We start from the raw sequence: 18,630 nt of genomic DNA, 5'->3' as shown, positions 1-18,630 counted from the left end.
CTTCAAGGCAGTTCAAGAGGTTTTAGTAAAGAGCAAGGAAACTTGGGGATCTACTATTTAGAATGAAAACAGGATGTGTGAGAGCATATCAAAGTCCTGTCTGCATCAGAAAATAAAGTAGAACATAATGTATTTATAAAATAAAGATAGTGATGGATGGAAACGAAGGAATAGGGTAATTTATAATTTGTACACATGTACATTAATATATAATTTATTTTCTGTGTGTTTTAACAGCACACTTGTCAAGTAATTCATTGAATATAAACATCAAATCAATCGCATATTTACAAAAAAAAATGCCAGCAATAGGCATTAGAATTTTACACTACCAATGTTTCACATTTTATACAAAATTCACACTTTCTTTTGTTGCCTGCTCAATGTGCCTGTCGATGAAGCTCGTGAAATGGGCTGAAAGATAAAGGAAACATTACAACACTAAGTAACCAGATTAAAAGTTTGCTACAAAATTTGAGTGGTTATTTCAGTCAAAGTATTAACTTCCACAAATAATTGAAGGGAATCTATGTTGCAGCTTTTTTATCAGTCACAAATCTTAAAAGATCAGCCAGAGATCAACCTTGCTCCTTCAGTGAAGCTGACAGATAAACGACTGGGTAGCTATGACTAGGTCTCAACAAATTTTAGTATTGCCTACCACACTGCTAAGGTCGTCCTTAGTAGTTTAATGGTTATTATGCTTGACATCAGCTCTAACATTTTCGGATTCAAATTGACTGAGGGCAATGGAGAGAAAAAAAAAGCCAATGTTTTGTTTCTCTCTGCAATATTTTGTTCATCCCCTATAGTATGGTTACACAATTAAGTGTCAATGTCATCACAGCAATGCTACATCTGTTTTCCACCCCCATCCCCGGGAATTACAGGATTATGGTGTATGCATTCGAGGTAAGTTTTCAATTTCTCATTCATTTTAGTTATGTTGCAGTTATCGCGTTATCGGTATGTCTTATTTTTTACTTACATGAGTGTGATGTCAAGTAAAATTATTGTTTTTGTTGTTGTTAACTGTCCGAAGACAGGTCTGAACCTCACAAGTGATACCAAGAAGACACTACTTAAGAGGCAATAAGCCAGGAGATGGGGTAGGGTGGCCAGTTATTTTCCCCCTCCATTGCATACATCACCAACTAGCTACATATTACACTAATGATTACTGGATGTAAAACTGATGTGTAATTACAATATTAAATTCACTGAATTTTTGTTTATAATTTACATGCTTAACGATCACTTTTCCTTCCCACGTTTGCCGAAAATATTTGCTACCGATTATCCGAAAAATCACGTTATCTGAAATTCCGCCCCCTTCATTTCGGATAAACGGGGTTCTACTGTACTGGTAATAATAAGAAAAGTACTTAAATGCTTAATTCTTTTCTAGCTTTGAGGCCTAAATTCCAAGACATTAACTATTACAACAGTCCAGTTGTTTTTCCTAATGAATTTACTCTTATCATAAAGAAAGTCATGCTAAGAATTTTTAGCCTCTTAAAAATACATCAACCAGGTCTGAAAGTACCAACTTACAATGTTAAAACGAGCAAGGTACCCAATCAACAACTCACATAATAGTATAATGGAGGCCGTTGACATTATTATAGCAAGTTACTCTCTGTCGAAAACAGACGAATGCTGTTAACAGGGTTAAAAAACACAATTGCTGGTGATAAAGAGAGCCAAATGCAAAGGAAAAAATTCAGTCTCACAGTCTTATTATTCAACTGGTGCACTGTGAAAGTCTGGAAAACACGTTCTTAATGTTCAAATCTCATTCAAAACATCGTTTTCTTAAACACATATATGTGGAAACTGATGGTTTTCAGTTACTCCATTTATTGCTAATAAGATCTTTCTGAATTTCGGTAATCAGGAAGTTTACAGAATTTCATATCTGAGCTGGGCACACACAAAAGACAGAATTCATTATTACAAAGATTTCCACAGTGTTCAACTGCACCATGTCACTGATACAGAAACACTGGCAAGAATAGGAGAACCTATCAATAGAATCCATTACCAAAGTTATTCCAGTCCTGAAGATTAGCTTTTACTTAGTTTTCCCTTTTGATGGAGTCAATAAGAAGCTCTGAAACATTGGATATTTCTGTGTATAAAAAACAGTACAAAAATCCAAGACTTTCGCTCCCACAATACTTCAGTACAATTTACAGTGCAGACATTAAGTGTGAAGATGTTGACTAACACTTTAAATTTGACATGGGCAATAAACAGCTGAAAAATTATACCTGAAGCCATCTGGTTCAGGAACAGTCCTTTTATGTGTTGTAAATATACACCAAAGAATTCCCAGCTTTACCGTTTTTCTGGAGGAAATCATGTTAAACATTCTTTCTTTATTTTACTTTACAAATGGCTTTTAAGGAACCGCAGGTTCATTGCCGCCCTCACATAAGCCCCTACCCTGTGCAAGATTAATCCACTCTCTATAATCATATCCACCTCCCTCAAATCCATTTTAATATTATCTTCCCATCTACGTCTCAGCCTCCCCAAAGGTCTTTTTCCCTCCAGCCTCCAAACTAACACTCTATATGTATTTCTAGATTCGTCCATAAGTGCTAATTGAACCATGGCATAAAATTTAATGACAGTACAGTAACCATTTGACCATTGAGAATAGATGCATGGAAATAATCCAAAGCAAATTCTTCAGAAATGACAAGCACTCTGAATTTCATTTCTTTAATATGAGAATATTTATTATACATTAATTTTGCAAAGTTAAGATTTTACAGATGAGAAAGCATCTTCCATTTAAATTTATGACTGCATGTAATGTGTTGCTTTGAATCATGTCTGATGCACAGTCTTGAAGATATCACAATTTCACGGCTTCTTTTATGTGAGGAGGAGCTTTTTTGAATGCTTCTTTCGTCTGCCACATTCTCATATCCCTCTCTTTCATTCTGGTCGTTCATTGGTTCCTGACCAACAGCAATTATAATACCAATAATAAACTTCAGAATTTTACATGCCTTCACATTATATCACATTTACTGACATTTAATAATGCACTTTTAGAGTTTAACTATTTAGCAATAAATAACTGAGGCTGCACCAGAATAGTATCCCAATTTATGAAATGGTGGTTTGTTTGCGGTGATGGTGGTAATGACGATACAATAACAAGAATGTGGTAGAAGTGGTAATTATGATGATGAAATAAAAAGAAGAGATTTTAAACTACGGGTTTCAGAGCAGTGCGATATTTATCTTCCATTTATAGTAAATGTTCAATTATCTGTCATTTTGTTTCAACTAAGAAACAAGAATGTTAGCAAAGCGATGAATTAAAAAATGTCGAACTACAATCATTTAAGGTGTAGAAATCAAATAATTGTCTTAATTTGGGAGATTCTGTAGTGTGCCATTTGAATCTCTTAGATTTTAACAAGTACAAAAAATGTGCTTACTGAAACCATTACTACACTATCAGTCGGCCTGGGTGGCGCAGTCAGTAGAGTGCTGGCCTTCTGTGCTCAAGGTTGCGAATTCGATCCCGGCCCAGGTTGATGTCATTTAAGTGTGCTTAATGCGACAGGCTCATGTCAGTAGATTTACTGGCATGTAAAAGAACTCCTGCAGAACAAAATTCCAGTACACTGGTGTCGCTGATTTAACCTCGGCAGTTGCGAGCGTCGTTAAATAAAACAAGTCAATTTGTAAAAGGGGGAACATTCGAAATAAGAAAGAAAAATGGTTCGTGAATAAGATTCTGATTATGTTTCCAGATTCACTTAGGTATTTAGAAGTAGTTATGGACAGTATGGAGAAATTGAAAGTGACAAACTGAAACAACGTTAAAGGGAGAAATGCACTACAAGCAGCAGATAAATGCTTAAATAAATGGCAGCATACTGCTGTAAAGAATTTTTCTTAATATCTATAATGCACCAGTCGAATAAAAAATACTGTATAATGTGAAGATGGTAGGATGTCTAGCAGAAGCATCAATAACTTGAGAGCTAAACTTTGCAAAAAAATATATGGGTATACCTGAGAATATTTCAAACTGGCAGCTAAATTGGAGACGGGAATTGATAGTAGTTTGGAAATTATTCTAGAGAGAAAAATTAAATATTTATGTAATAGTACGTTGAAGGACGACTCATCAATCGTGAAAAAAATGTTATTTTTATGTCTGAAAGCTGCTAATTGGAAGTCGAATTCGTTGAAAGATCTAGAAGTAGAAATAAACAGATTAGGCCTAAATTGGCTATGGAGAGAATTAGGGACATTAAACACTAAGACTATTGGAAGAATAATTGTAAAGGCAAACGAAATTTCGAGACAAGATCTCTTTCATTATATAAAAAACCTGGGATCATTGAAGTATTTCAGGGAAAGCAAAACAATACGGGAACAGGGAGAACAGATTAGAATAAATATGGTTGAGATTAGGTATTTGGAGGCTCAAGAATAAGAGAGGGAAAACAGTGAAAGACAAATGTTCCTTATGTCCACAAGTTGAAGATTCAATCCATATGACTCTCAATTGTGTGATGACGAATTATTTGAGAGATTTTTGGCTAGATAGAAAATTTTGAACATCAATGCTAAAGTAACATATGAAAAAACAGGCGAGCCCCTAAAGCAAAAAAATGAAAATAAGGAAATACTTCTTTAGAGTTAAAATTAGATGGGAAAAGAATGAAAGCTTTGACTGAAATGTGGTTATGGATATTGAGTATTCTGTACCCGATATAAAGCTACGAAGAGTGTATAACAAATATGTAATGATATTATGTTGACTGACAGATTAATTTTAATCTTGTTATGATAGCAGGGAGTTTACCAAAGGAAGGGAATTGGGTAGGAAAAAAAAAAAAAAGCGCGCGCACGCACACACACACACACACGAGATCAGTCTCAAAATATATAGACTACTTACACGAGGGTGAGGGTCTTCCCCGAGCATTCTCTCACGTATACTCCACCGTAGGTTGGAATGCCTGTCTTCACCTGGAACTTTTTGTTGTTTCCAGATGTGCTGGTATTGATGATACAGTTTCACTGGGTCACTTCGTTTTACTCCTTGTTGTCCTGATTGTATATTCCAAGGCCTGATAACTGTTATAAAATACAAATTAGTGCAATGCAATTATTATGAGTCTGTAAAAACTGAGAAGACTACATCTACATTGCAACTACCAGAAAATATCTGATATTTCAAGATGTTAACAACAAACACCATCAGTGTCACATGCAACTGTCAGAAATTTGATATTGTCTAATCTTGTACCAAAAATGCACTTATACGAAGCAGATTATGTTGTTTACAGATAATAAAATTAGTCGTAGAAATATTAAAATCCTTAAGTGTGCTCTCAGCAAAGTGATTGAAGCAAGTGTTTCTGTTGTATAATAATATAATACAGGAAGCCTACAGAATTATATCCAATTGTGAGCAGCATTTGTAAAAAATATTATTCTCTAAAAGCTGGAACAGCCTTATGTTATTTACATCTTCAAATACGGTTATCATCAATTGGATCAGTACTTTCATTTGTTCAATTTTAATATTCGTCTTTATTTTCTCTCTAGATTCTCAGTAGTCTCGCACATCCTTTTCATGTTTTTCTGACTTCAGAATTTTGCAGTAGAATGTTATTCTTGGGTGCAATGATATTGCAGTTATTATGCTTCATAACATGGGATAGCCAGAAACAATGTAGATATTGTTATGGTCAGAAACTTCTATAAAAGGTAAGAGATCTCTAACTACAACACGGGAATAAATAAGAATTTTCAAAGATATGTACTACCTAAAACAAACCTATGAATGAAATGAATAAGTTTTCAATGCAGCTATCCTTTTAGAAAATACATTTATAAAATATTTCAAATCTATATACCTCAGCCAACTTAGCTATTTGAACAAACATATGTAGGTACATCTTTGTTTAATGTCCTTTGCTCATTAGCAACAATAATGTACTCGCAACAGTATAATGGGATAATACTCACATGAACTTTTCGGTTTCAAGGGTTGATGATTTTCTGCAGATTTTATTTTTCGGGTTTGCTCTTCTTTTACAAAAGATGCTGACTTCTTTGCACTCTCTGTTTCATCAGGTAAACTTGCAGGCTGTGTGATATTTGAAAAACCACTGCTCTCAGCTGAGAATAAAGAACAAACATTGCTATTTTCAACAAGCATATTGTATTAAAAAATTATTTTCTCAGAATATGGAACATTCTGAAATAAATAACACGTTAATTTCATCTACTAAATAGGATGGTTTCAACTCACTGTCTGTTGGTGTTTTCAAAATAATTAAAAAAATAAGTTATTGCAAATTATGGGAAAAGAAAACAAAATGTAAATTAAAAAAACTGATTTGCTTGTTTGTGTGTATCTTAAAAATTGTTAACATTAATTAATGCACGAATGTAATTTTTCTGTTGAAACTGGTTTATTCTGTGGTATCAATATACAGCCATTGAATGACATATGAATCATCAGGACATTAGTTTTTATGCTGAAGTTGTTACAAGGGAGATATTAATGAGCACAGTCAAAAGCTCCAAATTGTGCACACAGATCTCCACAGCAGATAAACTGAATCCCTACCCTGCCACATGACATGTAAAGCAAAGTAGCACAACATACTGTAGCCTACCAACTGAGTAAGTACTATCTATTCAAGACAGGAAGCATTTGATTTTTTCGACAATCTTTTATTCAAGTTTAAATTTCTCATCCTTACGGTTAGTTTGGACAATTAATTTTTTATATTTGTCTATATTCTGTAGATATATGTGGGCAGTTTGAGAGATTTCAATGTACTGGTAAGCTCCTGAGATTTAAAATTTGTTGTTCAGTTTCTGTCCTAATTCTTTGTCTTTTAGTGAAAAAGCTGTCATTTTCTGTTACTGAGCTTGTATAAGTATATCCTACGTCATCAACAACAACTTTTCATTTGTGAACCATATACACTAGAACACTCACGAGCAATGCAATCTTACCTGATCGAACATCATGGCTCCATGATCCTGAATGTGATTCATTTATTTTTCTAGTACAACACTGTGGAAGTCTTCCATTATAACTCTCAATGTTTTCTTTGTCATTACCCAATGAACTTTCTGCGTAAGAGCTTCCATTGTTAGATGATTCTGATACTTTACATGTGCATAAAAGATGTTGATCATATTTGATGAGTTTCTTCAAATCTGAAAAGCAAAGAAATGCATCATTAGTAGAGATGGGTTCATATCATAATTTCTCGATACTTGATTCAGGTATCTGTTTTAAGCTTCAGTGCTCGATCCTACAATTCCGTGTAGAAAAACAATACTAAATTTAGTATCATCATCATCATCATCATCATCATCATCATCATCATCATCGCACTACAGTCCAAAGTGTATCTTGGCTTCTCTCACAACAGCTCTCCACTTCACTCTGTCCCCAGCCCAGTCATCCTATTCCTCTCTCAGGCTTGTAACGTCTTGCAATAAATCGTTCATCCACCTCTCTTCGGTCTTCCTCTCCTCCTTTCTCCCTCCATTCTTGCGTTCATTATCACCTTAGGAAGCCTTTACAAAATAGAGCTTTTTAATTAGCATTTCTTATGGTAGTATTAATTATTAATATATGAAGGGATATTTCTATACTACTTTGTTACTATGCTAAGATACGAATGTATTTATGTACTAGTCAAGTCGTATGTATCATAAACAAAAGAAGAAACTGAGTGACGAAGCCAATTTCGCACCGAAATAAGAGTGGAAAGCTGCTGTGAAAGTGGTGGCCAGTAGAGAGGTGGGATCGCATGTCTTGAATGTAAGCTTTTTGGCAAGTACATAGACAGAAAATGAGTTTTCGTAAGGACGAGTATCAGTGACAGGTTAGGTTTGGTTAGTTCAGGTTTTTGGTATGCCTTGCACATACTGATACGCATTTTGGTCAGTAGATGGGTATGGATAGATATCAGCCTTCCTTTGATAACGCAATTGTAAAGAATTACCTATGAATGCGTTAGCCTGGGTCATTCAATTGACACTGACTTGTGCCATTCTTTTATTCAACCATTCACACTAGCTAGTTATGTTAATTTTGTTTGTGTGTATAGATATTGGACGCGAAGTGTCCAGAAGCGACCCCCTCAACTCTATAAATTTAATTCCATTCCACTCTGTAAAATGTACAATATTTACCTTTCTTCAAATTCAATGTCTGAATATCACTTTCATCGCTTTTCACTCGACAGTGTAAAATATAGCCAATCCTCTGGTTCTTCATTAAGGGAATATTTTTTTTTTCTTTTTTATATGCAATAACATCAATTCCCAATTCTTTCTTCACTAACGGTAATGAATACTAAAAATTAAGCAAAAATAAGGGAGAATATGCTCGAAGAGAAGAATAATAATGAAGGCGGGACACTGTTAAAAATTAAGGACAAATATGGGAAATCCCAGGAAATGCGGGAGAGTTGGCAACCCTAGCACATTACAAGGCCTACCTGTATTCAAACTTCATAAAAGGAAAAGATGGCAATTAGCAAGAGACCGCCGATCTTTCACAGGTATGTGACAAAGTTAGTGGGTTAGTTGAGGGGATATCTAAGTGACGTGAGGCTGAGGAATATAAGAAAAGATTTCAATGATTTAAGATCCTCGGCCTCACGTCACATAGATATCTCCTCAACTAACCCTCTAACCTTGTAAAAGAGCGGCAGTCCCTTGCTAATTACTCACAAGGTTAGTATTTTCCCTGAACCAAAAATACAATACAAAGTGAGTAATAATTAGTATTTTACCGTGGGTCAAACTTGTGGTAAAACAATTTAAGTGGGACTATACATTATCATAGCTGTTATAATTTTTATTTCATTTATATTCTAATTTTGGTCCAGGGAAAATATTCTAAGTGTACAGTTTCCTTGAATATGCTCAAAATGATATTTAGGAAGATAACAAACTACGAAAAGGTGAAGGGAGACACTTTGTCAGCTGTTTAGTCAACGATGCCAATTTTAATACACATATTAACTAAAAGTAGGATGTAACAGACGAAAGGCAAACCTTAATATTCAAAAGCATAACGAAAACAGGTTTACTCTGTGCTCAAATTAATAAATATTTTTACCTTTAATAAATTCTTTCAGTTGTTCTGCTGAAATGTTGCGATAACCGAGACGATAAAGATGCGCCTTAATTTCTTTTGGATCCAATTCTATTGCCATTAGCTCCTTGTATATTCAACCTACAAAACAGTGAATTAATTTAATGTCAACATCTTAAATAGGTTATAGTAACATTAACATAAGAAAACAATAATAAACATACCGTTAATTTAGAAAGTAAAAACTAATGTTAAAGTAACTATTTATGCATCGCGAATAAACGCCTATAGTGCGAATTTTATTTTAAAACACTACATTTCACCAGCTAAGAACTTACACGTCTGTAAAAACTCAGACGACATTTAAAATGCGTTTTAAATACAAAATGGACCAATCAGAATCAATCTCTGCCAATGCGCTTTCCGTTATGTCGAGATGCAATCGTATCAGAATAGCCAAATGTTTAAAAATAAAAGTACCTATAATACTTCTTAAAGTTCTCACGTAAATGTAACTTTTTGTTATAGAGAAACATTATATAAAAACAGGTTTAAGTAGTTTACTTAGTTTTACGGTTAACATAATGCAAACCAACAAATAAAATATATTGGTATTACGATACTATTCATTTATATACAAATGAAAACCATGAAGCACGCATAGGGGGAGAAAATTATGACCCAGATTGTACAATCGTTATGGTTTGGTGGTTTCGTACCAGTGGCGGCTCGTGCCTTTCTTGGATTAGTGTTCACAAAAAAAATATGAGTAATGAACACACTGATATATTCCCGTATTGCTGAGTCACACGTCAGAGATAGAGGAGTTCTAATATGCATGCGCCAAATCTACGCATATAAACCAAAATTAAAACCATTAAAGAAGAGTAGAGTAAAATTAATTCACAGGACTGACCTTCACTGCTGTTGTAGATAGTGTTGAAGATCTAGATTTATTTGTACAGAAACTCCATGCGCCTAGTTTTGAGAGATGCAAACTTATTAATAACTTTATTATAAAGTCTCTAATGTTGTTAGCAAGTTTTTTTTTTTTTTTCCACTGCCAACATAGCCAATGTAGGCCCTACTTAATCGGTCTTCTGTCATGGTGTTACGGAGGAATGTTTTAATCCTCTTTTAATTTAACACAATCACAATTTCACACACGTCCGCCTCCAAACTTCAAGTGTTACTGTTTCAACTTTCAATACGCACCAATGCAGCTTGTATTTTCCTTACTTTGCTGAATAAAAGACAACAGAATCAGCTCAAGCGCGTAACTGTATTTTGAAAAGAAAGTGTAAAGAGAGAAAACTAAGAAAGAGGGAGAAAGGAACAGGATGCTAGTCCCAAGAGAGATGGAGCATCTCTCTATCTCTGTCATTAGCACGTTAAGACCTGTGCGAGCCAGAGCTATTGTAACCATTGTAACAAACCAGAAAATATTCCCGCCTCAGGCTATTCCACCCTGCTAGAGAAAAATTGTGCAAGCTGCTGTCAACCTGTCCAATGGACATTTAGACACACGGCATACGAACGGGACATTCTCTCGAGACGAAAAATGTAGAAACGTTATTGCACATTGGAAAGTAATAGATGTAATAATATTAATACAGTAATATGTATGATTATTGTTGGTTTTTAAGGTGTTCACGTGCTCCTGTGCTTTTATGGAGAAACCGCCGCTGTTTCGTACCATTGTTTCAAACAAACGACCATACATGCCATAATAACATTGTATCATAACCCGTACCATTTATGGTGCATCATCCATAAAAATGAAAAACTTCATAATTATATTTCACACTTGACAATTGTTCTTTTTTGTCATGCTGGCATACATGTTTCCAACAGTGGCGGTTTGTGATATAATTTATAATTAATTATGGTTTATTTAACGACGCTCACAACTGCAGAGGTTATATCAGCATCGCCGGTGTAATGGAATTTTGTCCCGCAGGAGTTCTTTTATATGCCAGTAAATCTACTGACATGAGCCTGTCGCATTTAAACACACTTAAATGACATTGACCTTGGCCAGGATCGAACCCGCAACCTCGAGCATAGAAGGCCAGCGCTATACCAACTACGCTACCGAAGGCGTCTATAATTTATATAGGGGTGTAATATATGTCTATAAATTTTGGATTTCATCCCAACAGACAGAAACAGGAAATACGAGGAAGAAAAGTTCCTTTTTCACAATGAAATTACGAATAAAACATAATTATGGAAGCCAGCTATACTGTAACGCTTGGGGAGGATCTAGTGCTAACCAAATGTTATCCCATCTGGTGTGATGATCATTCACCTTTGCTAAGGCTTGTGAATGTGAGGCGAGCAAACTGGCTGATAGGTCATGACCCCTACTCCCTATGGATTTAATTTTTCTGGTCTCTCATTCAAAATTCGTATATTTTCTGTACAGTGCATCAAATAAGAAGATGAACTTCCATTTTTCGCATTGCACAAATTTTTACTATGGTTTAGCAAATGCTCTCTTCCATAATACACAAAACAAGCCCCCAATATCAAATGTACTAAAACCATGAAAAACTGGCTTTCAAACTTACATTATGATAAAATCATGACAAAAACAAACTTTATGATTTCATCAAGGCATAAAGCAAAATATATTAACTATATAATCGACAGAATTTTTGCAGAAAATGGCAATACTACCCTATGATTCCTCTTTATCACCCTGATCTACTGTACATCCTATTGAGCACATCTGAAACAATGAGCCGACAGCAATAATACCACATTTAGAATTAAAGATACTGAGCAGCTTGTTTTAGAGGCAATGAGAGTACAGAAATGGCAGAACGTGTGCTGATGTGGACTGTAGCATTATTATAATCAAGAAGTTGTAGTGGCAAATACTATTTAACAATTTTTAATTGAAGGTATGTATAACAGACAAGTGACAGTTATTCTGAGGAAGACCATGTTTGGAACAATTTGGGTAAGAGTGTGAATACTGTGGAAAATCGTATGACAGAGTCACCAATCATTTCCATAATCGGAATTCACGTAAATTTCTTACATACCTATTATTTATACACTGCACCACAATACTGATAAGTAACAAAGACGCAGACTACAAGCATTCGTTAACTCATCAGATGTGGTAAGCACTTACTCTTTGCTTTCCTATTTAATTTTTGCAAAGGGGAGAGAGAGCAAAAGAGGAGGTGAGGGGGAGATGGCAGAGAGAGAGAGAAAGAGGGAGGGGAGAATCTTTTCTATCCAGAACATGAGGGCTTCACATCAGATCAGTCAGCTGAAAAAGACAAAGAAAGAGGGATGGAGATATTTGGAGAGTAAAGTACAATGCCTAACTCAGGTGTGCCATGCCTGTTGGACCACAAAAAATAATGCATGCGTGCATATGTGTTGTCTTTCTCACTCTTAAGTCTTCTTCAAAATAAGAGATGAATATAGGCACCAAAATCTCTGAAAAGTTTGGAGTGGGGGGGGGGGGTGGAGTGAGAGGGGAAGCAGGACTCTGGACAGAAGTCTGAGGAAATTTTAATTGCTGTTGCTCAAAAATTTCCTTACATATTTTACACAAAATAACATCACCTGATTTTTCATATCCTCCTGAGTACTGAGAGTATAGTATACTATTCCATACTTGATAATATATTATTATGATATAAGATGTATGTGCAGAGACCCGAAGTATAGTGTAATATATTTTCATTTGTGCCCTAACTGTAATCTGCAGAATTTTTTCAGCATTTTTCTTCATGTCAGTGACATTTTTTTAACTGTAGAATTATATTGAACTTTAAAAATAAAACAACAAATGTCTCAGGGCTCAGGAGGATATAATACCCATGGAAAATGCTTCATGCAAGATAGTTGAAAAGTGCGGCCCTCATGCACTACCTTTTCCCTTTCACTGCTTTGCTCACTCTTTGTTGATGATTGCAGCGATGATGAAAACGAGCTATTTCACTGCCACTACTACAATCCAGTTTACCATTCTGTTTTCATTCATTGCAGTTTTATTTGGAACAGTTTTCTTTACTAAAAATTTATCAATTTTCAATAGTTACATCATTTACACTGATCACTTAATAAGTACACACCTGTGATGATGATCATTACAAGAAACGATTATTGAAACTGAATACTGATAATGGTAACCTTTACATTTCGTAACAAATTCAATTGTTTAGAGTGGATTGGAATAAAAACTGATGGGGATCCTAAAGAAAATAAGTGTGGATTGGAAAGAGAGAAGCCTGTTCAGTAATCTTTATATGAAACGAGTCAAAGTCAGAATAGAAGAAGAAATGTCAGAAGGAAGTGAAATTGGGAGAGGAGTACGTCAAGAATGATGCCCTTTATCATCTACACTGTTCAACATCTACTTGGAAAATTTAGTGAAGAATTATTTTCAGAACATGGAAGGAGTGAGGGTAGGAGGAAGAAGAATAAAGTGCATAAGATTTGCTGATGATAAGAAGAGGAGATGATACTAAGGGATATGCTACTGGAACTAAATGACAGCTGTGAGCAGTATGGAATGAAGATAAATTCAAATAAGATGAAGATCATGGTCATAGGAAAAATGAAGAAGGTAAACTTGCGAATTCTAAATGAGGAGTAGAGCAAGTGGACAGCTTCAAATACTTGGGATGTACTATAAATAGTAACATGAGCTGTTGCCAAGAAGTCAAAAGGAGGATAGCAGTGGTCAAGGAAGCTTTTAACAGAAAAAGAAGCATCTTCTGCGGATCCCTGGAAAAAGAACTAAGAAAGAAACTAGTAACATGCTTTGTATGGAGTGTGGCATTGTATGGGGGCAGAAACATGGACATTACGACGAAGTGAAGAAAATCGAACAGAAGCATTTGAATTGTGAATATGGAGAAGAATGGAATGTGTGGGACAGACAGAATAAGAAATGAAGCTGTGTTCGAAAGAATGGGTGAAGAAAGAATGATGCTGAAACTGATCAGAAAGCGAAAAAGGAATTGGTTGGGTCACTGGCTGAGAAGAAACTGCCTACAGAAGGATACACTGGAAGGAGTGGTGAACGGGAGAAGAGTTCGGGCAGAAGAAGATATCAAATGATAGATATATGGATCATATGAGGAGACAAAGAGGAAGAAAGAAAATAGGAAAGATTGGAGAAAGCTGGGTTTGCAGTGAAAGACCTGCCCTGGGGAGAACACTGAATGGATGAATGAAAAAAATGTTTAATAATAATAATAATAATAATAATAATAATTTGTTAACTGATATTAGGCAAAAATAGTCTAATACACTGTTAATTCCATATTATTATTCCACTTGGCAGTACTTATGACCATTTGATCATAATAATTTATAGATTTGAATTGAAATGAAAATATGTGAAGCATAGACAAAATGGAGTCATCATTGCATCATGTGTGGGAATTCACAGATCTGAAATGCAAGAGGAAAGAAAGGAAGAGGACATTGTGAACATATTCAGTGCAGCAGCTGACCCTCTCTATGAATTTGAAATAACCATTTTTAGCTGATGTCCTAGATCATCTTAAAGCACATTAATCATTTTTTAAAGATTAGGAATCTCTCTCGGAGACTCCTCTATTAATTTTATTGGGGGAGGGGGGCGATGTCCCTGGCTCTATAAGTTGAAAGGAGCAGAAAGTGCCTGGCCTCCTCAAAGTCGGCATCTATCGAGAAGAACATCAAAGATCTAGTTAAACTATTCAACTGATTTGGAAAATGTACAACTGGGACTCCAAATATTCCAGTAATGTAATAACTACTTGCTTCAGTAACTTGTCGAGTGTGTTATTTTCTGTAGTTGTAAAAATGATCACAATAACAGTTCAAAGATTTCTTTATTATTGATGACTACAGTTACATAACTGAACTAAAATTCAAATGTAATTTTTTTTGAATTCATTGATTTTAATTTATTTATTTTACCTCACTACATCTGGAATTTAAAAAAAAATGATTTCTATGTTCTTTAGATATTAAATCTGTCACAGTGTACTGGACACATTAATTAAAACTGAGATAAAGAGAAAATGTAGGCCATTTACATATTTCTGTGACTCCAAGGCAAAATGTGGTATGTCATTTCTTGTAGTTTTTCAAGAGTCAGCATTTAAAGTTTGAATGACTGTATAAAATCATAGTAATCATGTTTCATAACAATGGGTTAGAGAGAAAAATGATAGATATATGCACGTCATCTTTTGCCACAATCAGGATATTTGTATCAGATAAAATGTTGACTATTCTCGAGATAATACAATTTCTGCTAACATTTCTCTGTACATCATGCAACTGACATGAACTGATTATTTCAGTTTTGGAAACTTTACATCCTTCATATACGAGTACGAAAAGAAATGCTGCATCATCAAGGATACCTATCGATTTCACAATGCAAATCAAGTAAATGTTATGTTAATGGATGCAATGCATATCTTGATCAGAGAGACGAGGATTGCTTCACACATTATCCACTGCAGGTTTACTCTATAATGATTAATTTAGAAGAACACTTTATGTAATGTAAGTAATTTGTTCTAATTGAAATGCGATTTTATGCGATTATTCATGCTCTTGCTTTCGTCAAGTATAAAAAGCAGCAGAGTGATCTTAAGTACGATTCTCTTGTGGCACTCTAGAATGATAGAAATTCCAGTCAGTTCGTGTTTGTAGAATTGAATCTTCAGCTTTGCAAGTCCCTGGAATCCTGGTTTTCCACTGGAATGGATTCTTTGTCTGTTGTCAACACTTCAAGTCGCTGCTTCTTAACAAAGTGCTCAATACGATTTTCTAGACTGCCTGTAATGAACATATGAAATTAGCTTGCAAGTGAAGTGAAGCAAATACATCATTGGGTACAAAAGAGATAAGTGATTCTCAAACTTGTATTACAATAAGACTAGCAAGAAATGGTGGCTAGGCAGAGGAGTAATCCCAGTATATTTGTCTTCAAAATACCTTCCTTCAAAGCTACTTGCTCCACTTTCCTAATTTTCACATAGCTAGACACTGTCTTGCAATGATGGCATGGGCTGCATAACACACACCTATCTCAGCAAGATTTTGTAAATAATCCTGTTGTCACATGACAAATAGCATTATTGCAACTGGTTACAGAGAAGTGAAATATCATAGCAGAAATGCCATAATGATAAATGGCAATAAAAAATAATGTATAAGCCACTTAATTACATCTAATCAATAACAGACTCCGAAACTATCATTCAAACAGTAACATGAATCTTAAAATAAAAATTAGGCCTAATATTAAAAACAAATACCTCTAACAAATGACAAAAAGAAAATCAATCTAAGGGTAGAAGGGGGGAGGGGAAGAAAAGAAATGCCATTAACATTCAGCAAATCTATTGCAACACCAAAAGAAAAGGAAAGAAGAAAATCCTGCACAAACTAAGCAAAAAAAGAGAGCCAACATTCACATCTGAAGCAGGATGCGATTACTTTGCTAACATTTATACAAAATATAAATGCTGAATTCAGGTGCACAACCCTTTGTAAAAGCCCACACAATTATGAAGTAGGATTACCTACCAAATATTATTAGTTCGGGAAAACATGACAACTTTGTATTAAAAATGCCAGTATTCAAATGCCAATAGTTCAAAACTACAATGCTGATGTAAGTGGAAAGCAAGAAAAACAGAAACAACTCAATTGTCTTTATAGGTGCCTATGTACAGTCTTTCCTACTGCTTAAGGATTTTGTTCACATTCTATATCTACAAATCGCTTTGTCTGGAAAGAAGACAGAGAAAGGAGAGCACTAATATCACTTACAGTAGAAAAAGCTCTGAATGTGAGAAAGTACAATGAAAATACCCAAGAGCCTCTTAAAAATTCTGAAAGTGCACTCACTGCATGTGGGGCGCTGAAACAGATGTTGGTACACCTTAGGCTGCACACCCTGCAGCAAACAGGCACTCTGCTCTCTCATCTCATTGCCTCCTGGTATCAAACTCTGGCACTCTTGCAGCATCGACCGAATCATTGTGGACCTGAATCAGAGGAACAATTATCACTGTATATATAAGCAGGTACATCCATCTAAACCTAAATATAAATAATATAGGATTAGTTACATCAAGAAATTACGTGAATAGCAAAGTTATGTCTCACCATGGGCAGTCTGTTCGTGAACAGGTGATCGCTTTCGTCGAGAATGGGAATATTTCAAGTTCAGCTACATCTCGTCACTACAAAATTTCAGCTCGCACCGGTCGATGTTGGGTAGCACAGTACAGGAGCTCTGGGATTTCTACTCGTCAATGAGAGTTGGGATTGTGGCATGTTTCAACCCAAGCTCAGAACACTGTGCTGGTGGACCTGACTTGGGAAAATCTATTCAATTTCACCCAATTGAAAAGCATCAGTAATTTTCCACGATGTTCGAGAATTGAAGGATGCTGGTCTAGGATGAAGAAGCATAGCTGTGAAAGAGAGCTCTCTGAGGACCACAGACTCTACCAGTTCGCATTTGTTCAAGATAATATAGATTGAAATTGGAAAAATGTAATTTTCTCAAATGAGTGCATGTTTCCTTCAGCAAACGATGATCTGGTATGAGTTCTTTGACCCACAGAGACCTGACACAATGCAAAATACGTGAAAAAGTGTGTATGCTCTGGTCGCATTCCTGTGCCTATGTGGGAGTGGATGTCCTGTGGAACTGAATGTCTGCACAGGATAGATGAATGACTGAACAGTGCCAGTATTTCCATATTCTGAGAGATACAGTATTAAGGTCCTTTCAGTGTGACGAAACGTATCATTCTTTTCCAGTAGGATCAGTTGCCAATTCATAAGGGGGAGGTGCTGGATTGGCCTCGTTGTGGGGCTGATCTCAGTTCACTGTATTCTAATGGGGTTATTCTTTTCCAGCAGCATCAGTTGCCAATCCATATGGGCGCGGTAATGCAATGTTGGCTGGCTGACAAGGTGGAGATGTCAGATTGACTTCATCGTGGGGCCAATCTCAGCCCATGAAAAACGTGTAGGTGGAGACAAAATGCGTCATGATCGAAAACTGACATGACCAACTTAGATGCACTATGAGATGTCGTACTAGATGCCTGGGAAAAAGTGGTCCAGGGGAAACGCTATGCAGCTGGTCTTGTCAAATTCCTGCCTAAGAGAATGAGGGGTACTGGACATGATATTGAAAGGTAGTCCAATATGGCGTCCTTTCCAGGACTATCTAAACTTTCAGAACATCTGGTCAATAATGTTCACTAGTTATAGAAAATAAATATGTAACTGGTATGTTAAAAAATATGAATGAATTGTAAAATATAAAATATACTGGCTTCTCTGTTGACTCGAACTCCCACACGACAGAAATTATCTCCTCAGCCCACTGCTTAACCAACTGCACTACCTCAGTGTGTTGGGAAGTAGTGTGCTAGTAAAGTCACATTTAGTTCTGCACACACTTCCTAAGTAATCTGTCATATCACTCACCTCAAGTATTATTTGAA

The 18,630-nt window shown here is 35.6% G+C and overlaps 1 protein-coding gene across 4 annotated transcripts in view; it reads right to left on the bottom strand.

The window, feature by feature from the left end:
* Positions 1 to 198: 198 nt before the first annotated feature.
* The window catches only part of LOC138714940 (tRNA pseudouridine(38/39) synthase), a 34,899-nt gene continuing 16,467 nt past the window's right edge, over positions 199 to 18,630 (bottom strand). For 3 of the 4 annotated variants that reach the window (XM_069847238.1, XM_069847241.1, XM_069847240.1), the window contains exons 8-14: positions 17,012 to 17,151; positions 9,346 to 15,934; positions 9,146 to 9,262; positions 7,018 to 7,224; positions 6,016 to 6,168; positions 4,940 to 5,118; positions 199 to 414 (exon numbers count right to left, since the gene is read on the bottom strand). In XM_069847238.1, coding sequence (XP_069703339.1) covers positions 15,819 to 15,934; positions 17,012 to 17,151 — 256 coding nt within the window. In that variant the 3' untranslated portion in view covers positions 199 to 414; positions 4,940 to 5,118; positions 6,016 to 6,168; ... (1 more) ...; positions 9,146 to 9,262; positions 9,346 to 15,818. The remainder of the gene's footprint in view (positions 415 to 4,939; positions 5,119 to 6,015; positions 6,169 to 7,017; positions 7,225 to 9,145; positions 9,263 to 9,345; positions 15,935 to 17,011; positions 17,152 to 18,630) is intronic. The other variant, XM_069847239.1, reaches the window with a different exon arrangement.

This window comes from Periplaneta americana, chromosome 15 (genome assembly GCF_040183065.1).
Source record: "Periplaneta americana isolate PAMFEO1 chromosome 15, P.americana_PAMFEO1_priV1, whole genome shotgun sequence".
NCBI classification, from domain to species: Eukaryota; Metazoa; Arthropoda; class Insecta; order Blattodea; family Blattidae; genus Periplaneta; species Periplaneta americana.
The sequence above is the reverse complement of the archived record's forward strand: the minus strand, read 5'-3'. Positions and strand labels throughout refer to the sequence as shown.